This window comes from Oculina patagonica, chromosome 3 (genome assembly GCF_052425735.1).
Source record: "Oculina patagonica isolate OP01 chromosome 3, crgOcupat, whole genome shotgun sequence".
Taxonomy (NCBI): domain Eukaryota; kingdom Metazoa; phylum Cnidaria; class Anthozoa; order Scleractinia; family Oculinidae; genus Oculina; species Oculina patagonica.
In genome coordinates, this window is record NC_135760.1 from 10,171,020 (window position 1) to 10,183,379 (window position 12,360).

The 12,360-nt window shown below is 38.6% G+C and overlaps 2 protein-coding genes across 2 annotated transcripts in view; one reads left to right on the plus strand and one right to left on the minus strand.

The window, feature by feature from the left end:
• Positions 1-11,746, minus strand: part of LOC144646428 (acid-sensing ion channel 1-like) — a 39,646-nt gene extending 27,900 nt beyond the window's left edge. Inside the window, exons 1-3 of the mRNA XM_078506017.1 lie at positions 11,611-11,746; positions 9,660-10,259; positions 1,552-1,806 (exon numbers count right to left, since the gene is read on the minus strand). Coding sequence (XP_078362143.1) covers positions 1,552-1,806; positions 9,660-10,223 — 819 coding nt within the window. The 5' untranslated portion in view covers positions 10,224-10,259; positions 11,611-11,746. The remainder of the gene's footprint in view (positions 1-1,551; positions 1,807-9,659; positions 10,260-11,610) is intronic.
• LOC144645829 (uncharacterized) lies at positions 4,314-5,250 on the plus strand. The gene has a single exon (XM_078505368.1). It carries the CDS (start codon positions 4,372-4,374, stop codon positions 5,248-5,250), a length of 879 nt encoding a protein of 292 aa, XP_078361494.1. The 5' UTR covers positions 4,314-4,371.
• Positions 11,747-12,360: the final 614 nt, after the last annotated feature.

Sequence of the window (12,360 nt, forward strand, 5' to 3'; positions counted from 1 at the left end):
AAAGGATACCGAAAGAATTTCTCACCCTTGACATTGAAAACGCTTGACTTTCTAAAAGTCGCTCGCTTCTGGTTTCCGGTTTCGCCTGCCGCGAGTCTTAAACAATTATCTCGAGATCTTTTTTTTAAATTTCTTGTAAATCTCGTCCGGAGATAGACTGATCAAGGCTTTTCTCCGTTCAAGTAGTTTGCGCTTGGTAAATCGCGGTTTTGGACTAAGGCTTGCTTATCGATCGTAAATCGCAGACAAATTTGAAGATATGGCTTGATATGTTCGTACGTGTTCCTAGACATATTTCGTCTTCGGCCACTCAGATGTAAAAAATGTGGATTTTCTTACTTCTCTGCGAGTTACTTAGTTAATTATCGCGAAGTCTTTTCAACAATTGCATTGCTTTCGGCTTTTAGACATTGTGAAATGAATAGGCCTCGAATCAAACCTCAAATTATCTTTTTCAAAATTCTGCCCAACTGCAATCAACCTTTACAAGCTTCGTTTGTTTACTTGTTGTCATCTGTGCACGTGCTCATGCTTTGGGCTGTCATCATCACCCAATCATCGTTTACTCGCGTCATCATTGACCAATCACCGTATGTCGGCATTTTACAACTCCCGATACCTACTTGCGGGCTTTCAGCTTGTCGGCATTTTACAACTCCCGAGACTATTTGCGGGCAAAAATTGATCAAATCGAGTTTTTTTCCCAGTATATACTATATATTCGCGCGGATTCCAATGATGCCTCCTCGGATTTTGGCCTCTGGGCCAAAACCCTGCGGGGGCAATTACTATGTTTAGAGAGGAAGCCACATAAGCTCTAGCCGATTTTCATGCGGGTCTCCTATCCAGGTTGAATTGGAATTTGGAAATGTTGGTTTTTCAGGAGGGAGGAAAACCGGAGAACCCGGAAAAAACCCTCGGAGCAAGGACAAGCTAAGAACCAACAAAAAACTAAACCTACATATGACACCGGGTTCGGGAAGCGAACCCGGGCAGCATTCATTTATTTGGTGGGAGGCGAGCGCTATCACCATTGCGACATCCCTGCTCCCCAATGGGGTACCCTAATTTACCTTTGACGTTTTCAGTTTTTTGTGCTTCAAAACGATTTTGCACCTAGCCTCGCATTGGGAATCGGTATTTTCGAGCCAATTGCTTTTTTGTGGCCCAATCGTGATACGACTAACACACAAAGTCTTTTTGCGACTTACACAATTACTTCCAAAGTCAAAAGAATCTCAATACAATGGTCTTCTAAAGCAAAAAAAAAAAACAAGTAAAAAAAGAGATAACAATAAACGAAAAAATGGGTGGCTACTAAATGGAGAAAATTGAGTTAAATTCTAAGCTATGAGCAAGAATTTTTCAAATTGCACCCTTAGATCCGTGACATAGCTCAGTAGCTCCTGTAAGTCATTTCTTATAATGTTTAAGTCAGTCTTCACATATATAAAAAAGAACTCAAAATTTTTAGTAAGGTTGAATAGAACAAAGTCTGAGACACATTATGGTGACACACATGAGGAGAGTTTTTATATTAAGACTCCATACCTTATGACGTAGTACTCGAATAGTGCTGCTAAACCCCGGTGACACCTCTATCCCATAATTCTCCATGTCGGGCCATTGATTTTGATCATGAACAAGTACACGAAAGCCAGTCCCCTCAAATATATTCAACGGCCCATAATACTGTTCGGGCTCTGCATTAAGTTGTAGAAGAAGTCCCTGGCTCTTTTCTGCGGAGGCCTGGTAAAGTAATGGGTGACCTGGCCTACCAGAGTTAAACGTGTAGCAGAGACCACGCTGAAAGCAGAAAATTATTAGAATGTTAATAAATTTTGTAGAAACTTTCCGTCGTCTATGACAAATCCGCGAGTTGATTGTTAGTTCAGTTGTGCATTTTTTGACCATTGTGCGCCATTATCTAAACCTTTAGATAGTACGAGTACGAGATTGAGGACGACTACGACTTTCGGATTTTAACTCAGTTACGTTCCCAGATCTCTTTATCCTTTATGGTGCTGGCTAATTGAATAGGAGACTGCCGGTACGAGAAGTAAAACGTGATAATCGAAGCATAACAGTACAATCCCAGACAAAAGTACTTTGGACACCTCATTTAACAACAATATCGTGACAATTCGCTACGAATGCAATGGAATGAAGATTCCCTTCCTCCTTTTACAATGTTGAAAAATGGACAGCAATGAGAGGCAAGGGTTTCTTTTTTTTTTTCATGCTAAGTTTTTGAGTATAAATGAAGTATCGTATCGTACACAACATTGGAAAGGGGGAGAGGTTGAAGTACTAGATATTTTCATGTTTCCAGAGGAAAAACAGCAAGTGTCCCAAGATTATGTCTGGGATTGTAGTTTAAACGCTTGTACTCGTTCTCAATCTCGTCCTGTAAACTGTAAAGGTCCTTGATGACTCGTTGAACATTCATTTTGTCGGTTGCGACGGTATGAAACGTAAAATTCCTCTTAAGGGCTGGTAAACGTGAGGCATTTTGAGGAAGTCAGATAAACCGTAAATGAACCAGAGGCTCCTTCCATTCAACAAGAACCGGTTCGAGATTTCGGAATTTTCGTTGGTTGAATCAAAGGTGTTTAAAAAATTGAGAACAATTTTGAAGAGTGAAACTTGACTTCGGATCAAGGCAAACACAAAGCGCATTTGACCTTTTTAATCTATCGTTGTAAAAAGAAGTAAAGTAATCTTTTGCTTTCCCTTTTAGTATGGGTGATATTGTACTCGCCAACGTTTTTGGAGTATTTGATGTTTAATCTTACTAATATTAGGTAAATGAAGACAAATGGGGAATTCCCATGTAAAAAAGACTGAGATAATCGTTGGAAATGTTTAAGAAACCTCTTACATGTAAAGTTACCATATTCCTGTTTTATAGACCTGACTTGAATTCATTTTCAGCTCTAAGCGGTGTAAATTTAAAGCAAAACAGTAACTGGAATTTTAAAAAACAATTATATAAATGTCCATTACTGTCCCTACTTTTTTTTATGTGGGAGCCCCCACTGAGTGAAAACTGAACAGCAAGGGAAAACTAACAGTTGAATAAACGCCTTCTGTTAAACCCACAACTGAAATGCAGTTTTCTATTGGACGAGAATGTATCATGTGACACGCGTCAAACCTGTATACAGCTATTCGAGAAAGGTTGTAAAAAAAAAAAGCACAAAAGTGCACGCGACAAGACCGAAAGGTAGTATGGGTAGAAGTAGAGAGCTACTGCACGTGGAAAATACTAATAAGATGGCGACATGACAAACGTGAATTTGCACGTTTTCTTCCCTTCAGACACGTGGAAACAAGGTACTTTTGGCTACTCTGTGTTCAAAAAGGATTTTCTAAACTAAAAGACATGCGTCAGTAAAAGTAAAGCTACAGAAAAAGGCCCTCTGAGATGAAAAACAAAATCTTCAAGTGCAATAAAAACTTGTACCTTTCCTCTAGGCCAATGTGTAAAATTCAAGTGAATACCCAGACCAGCTTTCGGTCCTGTCGCGTGCAATTTCGTGCTTTTTTCCGACAACTTTTCTCGTATTAGCCGTAACTCCCTAGGGCGATAAAAACTCACTACGGTAACTCCCTTGGGCGACAACAACTTGAACCCTTAAGGTGGATTTCCACTGTCGCAATTTTGTATTACGTGCGTTTACGTGCGTGAAAAAAATTAGAGACAATGTATGAGCGACTTGCGTAAACGTGTACGCAAGTCGTTCATACATTGTCTCTAATTTTTTCACGCACGTAAACGCACGTAAAAAATTACGCGTCAGTGTAAATCCATCTTTAGACTTGCACATGATCAGAACGTGCGGCTCGAAACTACGGTATGAACGCAAATTAATTCGAAGGACAAAAGCTTAACTTCTATTCATATTTGTATTTAACAAAGAAGGATATATATTTCTCAATGCGAATTCCAAAGCTTAATGCGCCGCGCATTGTTAACAATTTCAATGAATAGATTCATGTCGTTTTCAACCAAAAGGTATATTATTTGGGGATATAACAAAACACTGACTTAGTGACTGTCCCCAAGGAAACAGCGAGTTTTGTTTCCCTTCGACCCTCAATGTTCCCATCGGCTTAGCCTCGGGAAACATTGAGGTCAGGGTCTCGGAAAAACAAAACTCATTGTTTCCCTTGGAGACAGTCATTAAGTGCTTAGTGGCTGTTCGCGTGTAGCATGAAAAGTGGATCTCCTAATCTAGTGGTTAGTATCACAGAGGCATGCATATGAATTAGAAAAGCTTAACAAAATATAGCCATCCCTTGACAATTTGCATACGGCAGCATGGCGGCCGGACGGACTTTTCCGTAGTCCGTTTCTTTATCTTCCCGATGACCGAAGAAGATAAAAGCAAGGAAGGCCTTATCACCTTTTATTTACGGGGCAAACGGCAGGAAAGATGCAGCAGCAGCAGCTCCCCTGATTCCAAAACTCCGCCTGCCAAATCGGTAAGAATTATGCATTCAACTTCTGACAGCAGCGAAATGGCGGATATGCGCGAGATTCTTACTCAAATACAAGACAATACCAACAAACTGTTAGAAGACAATCAGACTTTGCGAAAGCAATACGCCGACTTGCATGAATCACTTAGCTTTCATATAGCTGAAGTAGAAAAGCTTGTAAAAGAAAACAAAACCTTAAAGAAAGAAGTCAAGTCTCTAAAAGCTAATCTCAAAGAAGTCGAAGAAGACAATGAGACAATGGCCGAAGACCTTGCCACCGCTATCAACAAGATTGACGACGTCGAACAGTACTCGAGAAAACACAATCTAGAGTTTCATGGAATCCCAGAGAGCTCACAAGAAAACCTGGCCGAACAAATTATTAAGCTCGGAAATGTGCTTAATGTCCCTATTCGAAACAATGATATTGACATCTGCCACCGGTTATCCGCAAACAAGAAATCAAACAAACCCAGGCCAATCATTGCCAGATTTAAATCGTACGAAGCAAAGAAAGCACTATACAGCGCTCGCAAGCAGTTGAAGAATCAAAGCTTAAACCATGTTTTCCCTGGAGCAGACGTCGTATACATCAATGAGAACCTCACCAGAAGACGCCGCGAACTTTTCAACAAAGTCTGGAAAGCCAAAAAGTTGAACCATTGGCACAGTGTGCGGACAGTTGATAGTAAAGTCTTTTTCAAAATTTCTGTTGATGATCCCCCGGAAAGAATCTATAGCTTAGAAGACTTAGATAATTTCTAGGTTAATTACTTCTTTATTATCTATGTTTACAGCTAGTTTTAATGTATTGCCTAAAATCATGTATTTTCCAGATACTTTTATTTAATAAGGCTTCGCCCTTGCACATAATTTTTTTTTTCCATCACGTTGAACGAAACCAGAATAAATAATTTGGTCGCGGGGAGGCGTAGAGGGGACACCTTTAATTATCTTCATGAGTTTTAGCCATTCTCTAGTATCCCTTCTATACAATAAGCCGCTTGTCGGCTCATTTAGTTTCTATTGTGTGTTTAATGTTAATTTATTTTTGTTTTTAAATAGCTGTAGTCGGGCACATCTCTTGGGAAATATCCTTTTTGAGCGGTGCGCATTTGTTGCCCAGTAATTTATGTTTTTAAGTAAACATGAATCTTAAATGTATTTCTCTGAACATCAGAGGTATAAATAAGTCGATCAAACGAAGGAATTTATTTCGTTGGCTCCATAACGGTAGATATGACGTAATTTCCTTACAAGAAACTTATAGCGACGACAAAATTGAAAACATATGGCGCGCGGAATGGGGTGGTGACGTTTTCTACTCCCATGGTTCAAAACACAGCAGAGGCGTGATGGTGTTAATCAAACCGACTCTCAAAATTGAAAACCCTGACATTATCCGAGACAAAAAAGGGAGGTTTCTTCTCGTTCGAGCTTCGCTACAAGATGAAGAATTTTGTTTTGTCAACATTTACGCTCCAAATGATCTCAGTCTCCAAAAAACTTTTTTCAATGAATTGTCTAACAAATTGCGACCCTACTCTAATGACAATATCATCCTTGGTGGCGACTTCAACTGCCCGCTTGAAAGTGTTGATAAGACGGGAGGAAAAGATACAAACAACCGAAGAAGCGTTATTGATAGTATAAACGACCTTCGCAACACTTTGGGTCTCGTTGACATTTGGCGATTTCATCATCCCTCCTCCCAGCGTTTCACGTGGAGCAACAGTTCTGGCAAAATACAATGCCGCCTAGATTACTGGCTTGTGTCTAAACACCTAGTGCCGCGCACATGCAAAACGGAGGTTAAAGCATATCATGATTCCGATCATTCTCCAATCTATGTCGAAATTCAGTACGAAAATTCACAGAAAAAACCTGGTCCAGGATTTTGGAAATTCAACAATTCCCTCCTTGAAAATGAAGAATTTGTCTTAAACCTGAAATTCTTTCTAATTCACGCAAAAGAAAAGCACAGTTACATTGACGACAAAAGACTTTATTGGGAAATGGTTAAAATGGAAATAAGGGATTTCTGTATACGATTTGCAAAACGCCTTAGCAAAAACAGAAAGACCAAAGAAATGGATCTACTTCGAAAATTAAACGAACTGAATGTTTTCCTCGGTAAAAACCCCAACGATATGAATTTAACAACTGAAGCGAGAAGCGTTAAATTGGAACTGAAAAACTTATCTGAGCGCAAAACAAAAGGTGCTATAGTTAGGAGCAGAGTAAGGTGGTACGAGCACGGTGAAAGGAATAACAAGTACTTCGTCAATTTGGAAAAGCGCTCTCACAATAGGAAACACATTGCTAAATTGAAAACAGATAAAAATGAGTACCTAGTGGAACCAAACAAAATTCTATTGGAAATGGAACATTTTTACAAAACGCTGTACACTTCACAATTGCCTGAAGTTGGCACATTTAATGAACCCAGCAAACGCTTTCTAAACCCTGAAATGGTACCCAAACTAAATGCCGAACAACAAAGCATCTGCGAAGGTCTTATTACTGCCGATGAATGTCTGTCTATTCTCAAAACTTTTGCAAAAAACAAAACTCCCGGTTCTGACGGCCTCACAGCAGAATTTTATTTATGTTTCTGGAACGATGTTGTGGGCCCTTTAATTGACTGCTTTAATGATGCCTACCAAAAAGGCGAAATGTCAATCTCACAAAGAAGAGGCGTGATCTCGCTTATACCAAAGAAAAACAAAGATAATCTTCCTCTGAAAAACTGGCGACCAATTTCCTTGTTAAATACAGATTACAAAATTGCAACCAAATGCATTGCAAATCGACTAGAGAAAGTTCTTCCGACTTTAATAAATAGCGATCAAACTGGATACGTTAAAAATCGCTTTATTGGAGAGAATATCCGCTTAATCTCCGATGTTATCGATGTGTACGAGAAACGAAATTTGCCCGGCATGCTTTTATTTATAGATTTCGAAAAAGCTTTCGATTCCCTCAAATGGAAGTTCTTATTCGAGGCTATTGACGCTATGAACTTTGGGCCAATGTTCCAGAACTGGATTCATGTCTTTTATTCTAACATCTCCAGCTGCGTACTTAATAATGGTTTTGCTTCAAATTTCTTTTCTCTTCATAGAGGAGTCAGGCAAGGGTGTCCCTTATCAGGGCTGCTATTTGTCTTGGCTGTTGAAACGCTGGCCCAATCCATCAGGCAGAATAATAACATATGTGGCCTGAAACTTAATGACACTGAAATAAAACTAAGTCTGTATGCTGATGACATCACTGCCTTCATACTTAACGACTCTTCTGCGGACCACTTATTTAACCTCCTAAGTGAATTTGGAGAGTGTTCAGGTCTTAAGATGAACATTTCTAAAACAGAAGGAATGTGGCTTGGCAGCCTTAAACAAAACAAGGGCAAGCGATCCCCCTTTAATATCTCGTGGCCAGAGAAATACGTAATTGCTCTCGGTGTTGCTTTCGCCTACGACCCGGCTGTTAGCTGCAGAATCAATTTCGAAGAAAAAATTGTATCACTGAAAAAGACTTTAAACAGGTGGTCAGCGAGAAATGTAACTCTTATAGGAAGGATATGCATTGTCAAGACTCTCGCCATCTCTAAACTAGTCTACAACACGTCTGTTCTCTCAGTCTCATCCAACATATGTAAACAAGTCAACGATATTTGCTTCAGGTTCGTATGGAAAATGAAGCCGGATAAAATTAAACGGCACACTCTTATTGGTCCTCTTGAAAAAGGTGGTCTTAACACGGTTGACTTTGTTATGATGGACAAATCTCTTAAGGCTGCGTGGGCAAAGCGATTATGTGAAGCTGGAGATAGTAAATGGTGCGCTGCCTTTTCCTTGGCCACAACCCACCTCGGTGGCACGTTCCTTTTTGAATGTAACTTTGATATACATGACTTAAATCTGCCTTCAGAATTACCCTCCTTCTACAAAGAAATACTCTCTGCTTGGCAGGAGATACACTCTACAGACCCCTCATCTGCTGATGAATACCGGAATGAAATCATTTGGAACAACCGATTTATTAGAATAGATGGAAAACCGATCTTTTTTCTGACATGGTATCAAAAGGGTGTGGTTAAAATACGCGACCTTCTGGAAGATGGTAGGTTCTTCTCCAGAGCCGAATTTCAAAAGAAATATGGTCTAAAAGTGAATTTCTTAAAATATTTCGGCCTCCTCTCTGCAATCCCTAGTAGTTGGAAAAACTCCCTTTTCAATGCCCAGCAAATACCCTCCAATAAGACTGTCAGAGATGACCTAACACCCTCTAATGTCACTGCCAAAATCGCTCGCGAACATTTTGTTTTGAAAGTTCTTAAACCCCCAAATATAGAACTAGAACTAATCGGAAAAAACTTATCCCCGAAAGCTATCTACCAATTGCCTTTTAGAGTCACGGTAGAAAACAAACTTAGATGTTTTCAATATAAATCATTCATGGCATCCTTCCCACAAACAAACGTCTTTTTAAAATGGGACTGAAAACGTCACCTCGCTGCGAGCGCTGCAATTTTCCCGACGAAACTTTAGCTCATCTTTTGTATGAATGCCCCATTACGCAAAATTTTTGGCGTGAAATTGTTATTTGGTGGAACGAGAAACGATCGGAGAATGTTTCTTTAAACGTGACAGATATTCTGTACGGCTATAAAACAGACTGTACTAAGTTCTACGCCTTTAACCATGTTCTAATCATCGGAAAATATCACATCTTTCAAGCTTGGTTGGATAATAGCCCCCCAAGCTTTAAAATTTTTTATCTCGTTCTCAAAGACAAAATCCTTTGTGAAAGCAAAATCGCTTTTAAAAACAACACCTTGTCGAAATTTAGATCCAAATGGGCAACATTAAGCGCTCTTCCGCCTCAAAATGTTTCCACTTAGAATGTGCCACCCGCCCTTTTTTTTCCTACTTTCCTCCTTTTTTCCTCTTGTTTCCACTAAAAATTGTATTTAGAACATTATGTTGTAAACCAACTTTGTACTTGTACTTATATGTAGTGAAATTGTGTAAATTTTTCTTTGTATTATCAATATTGTATTTTTCTTTCTTTTCGTCTTCTTCTTTAATAATTAATATTGTAAAGTCTACTAAATTTTCTTCAATAAAAAAAAAAATATATATATATATATTTTTATAGCCATCCCTTACTTGTGGAGCAATAAACATGAAGAAATCCTTTGGGCCACATAAACGTCCATGCCAATAGCATAATGACAACATTTCCGATATGTTGTGGCCAGCCTCTGTTACCACACGATCAAGATCCAGTGTAAAATTTTGAGTCGCGTTATCTCTCAAGCCCTCGCCAAACATGAAAGACTCTATGTCGTCCAGAAACTTCTGAGCCTCAGTTCCTAGTATCTTATCTTTTCGCAACATGTTCTGATTGCAGATTGTCACTGCTGGGAATAAAATCGTGTTGTTTAAATTTCGTTGTTGCTCCTTTACTGTTATTGAGTCTTTGTCGGCGAGCTTCGTGAAACCATTCAGACATTGCAGGATCAAAACTCCCAGCCCTATCATTAACAATATGGCCCATATTATACGCCGAAACAGATTAAATGACCCGAGAAGAAAATGAAATCCATGTAGGGTTGTGTAAGAAGCAAACTCATCAAGGACCTCTGACGAAGGAACAATTCGCCTTTCGTTTGCATTTGCTGTTTGTATTTCTTCTCCACTTGTTTCCACTTTGAATTCTTCGATTGTCATTATCTCCTGTTTAAAATATTGTCAGTTGTGTAGGAGCTATGAGAGGAAAAACGGTAAATTCATTATTAGTTGCTGGTCTATCGATTCCAACTGCCTCGAAACGACTGCTGTTTTTTAACCAATTGTACGGACTAGGTGACACAACACTCCAACTTGGTGAATAATTACAGCAAATAAAATATTCTAATTTCGCAGTAACTTCAAATTTCAATAATGCATCAAGTGCACGTATATAACTAAAGGTCTACTAATCCGCAAAACAAAGTAAATTGAAAAGACAAAATCAATGAGTTCGTGTCAGTGAAAACGCCAATGTGTCTGACCTAGATCGGAAGGACTCTTGTATTTTTACACGTTGCGTTTAGAATGGTATTTTTGAAAGGAAAAAGCACCATCAGCCAACAACCCGTAGTTCAATTAACATTTCAATACAAATTGGCAACATATCGACTACGTTAGCAGCTCCAAAAATTGATTTAACTACTTTTTCTCACATTGGAGTATCGCATATTTAATACAATGCCCGTTATTAATTATTTTTATGTCTGTACAGCTGTGTGTTTTTAAATTTACACAGCAAATAAAAGCTAGCAATGCGTGCTTTTTTATTATCATTCAAAGTTCACCGGGAGCCACTAATTTGTTATTCACCTCAGCAAAAACTACTGATAATTTTATTTTATCTTCCTGCTGGGTTTTTCAGAACAAGCTGTCAACAAAAAGCAAATTTTTAATATATATTTAATGAGAAGAAAGTAGGCGATCTAAATTCATTAATCGATTAATTCAAAAAGACCATTTTATAGGTCTCCTTATAATTTCAATAATTCTAGGGATCGAGGACTATCTATTCGACAAACTGATAGAGATACTCGTCGAAGCTGTAGGTATTCGCCGATTCATTATACAAGCGAGTTCCTTTTTGCTTCATTTCATTTCATGATCATTTTTCCAGGAGTTCTTCCCCCTCCCCCCACTTCGCGAAGAAAACACTATGTTGGAGAGAAATATTTCTTAAGCAAAAACAAATTGAGAATGAAATTATAGGCTTCAGTGAAAGAAATATTTATCAATAAGTGTTCAGTAGTGTTCTTGGAGTGCATTGAAAGCCGTATAAAAACAAACGTTTCCCTTAGACATCAAATTCACACTTCGACACACTGATGAAGCGGTTTCCCCGAAACGTTTTTTGTTTTTTTGTTTTTTGTACAGCCTTCAATGCACTCCGAGAAAAATATTGAACACTTATTAATAGTTATTTTGAGAGCTACGCAGCAAAAACTATTTTTAATTAGTGAAAAAAGCACATTAAATAAGCAGTCGCAACCGACGACCAGTTCAAGCAATCAAATCATGGCGACCAAGTACGACACAGACTTTATATTACCTCACGTTTTTAAAGCGTTCTGCTGTTTCTTCTCTATCGCAGTTTGCTGTTGCGTTCGTACTAAGATGCAGAAAAAAAGCCAACATGTACAAATAGCCCATGGCAGGGCTTCATCTGTAGCTAAAGTAATCTTTGGCTGAACAGGCCTCCCGTCGATTTTCACAAGGGAAACAACAGATAAATGGTAATGAATGTAAATGCTGATATTACCTGTTCAAATATGCCATGCGTAAAGTCCAGATAAATGAAATTGCGCAGTTTAATTGGTCAAAAGAGCAGTCCAGAGGTTCTCATCTATTCCGCTCACCTTTTTGCCAGGACTGTTCGTGGCTATATAAAGCAGCAGTTTTCTTTGTTGGAAGAATAATAAATCTATTATTGACCAAGCTTGCTCGGTCCTGATGTAGAAATTATATTTATTTCTGTTTTGTTTGTATGTAGTTATCGACGCTTAGCCATTACCAACCAATAGCAACTATTCATTCAGGATGTCAGGTTCATATAGCTTTCGTGGCTATATAAAGCAGCAGTTTTCTTTGTTGGAAGAATAATAAAACTATTATTGACCAAGCTTGCCCGGTCCTGATGTAGAAATTATATTTATTTCTGTTTTGTTTATATGTAGTTATCGACGCTTAGCCATTACCGACCAATAGCAACTACACATTCAGGATGTCAGGTTCATAATTGCTTTCAAAATGATGGCTTACTGATTTACAGGAAAACAATGGCTCTGTCCGTTTTTTAGCT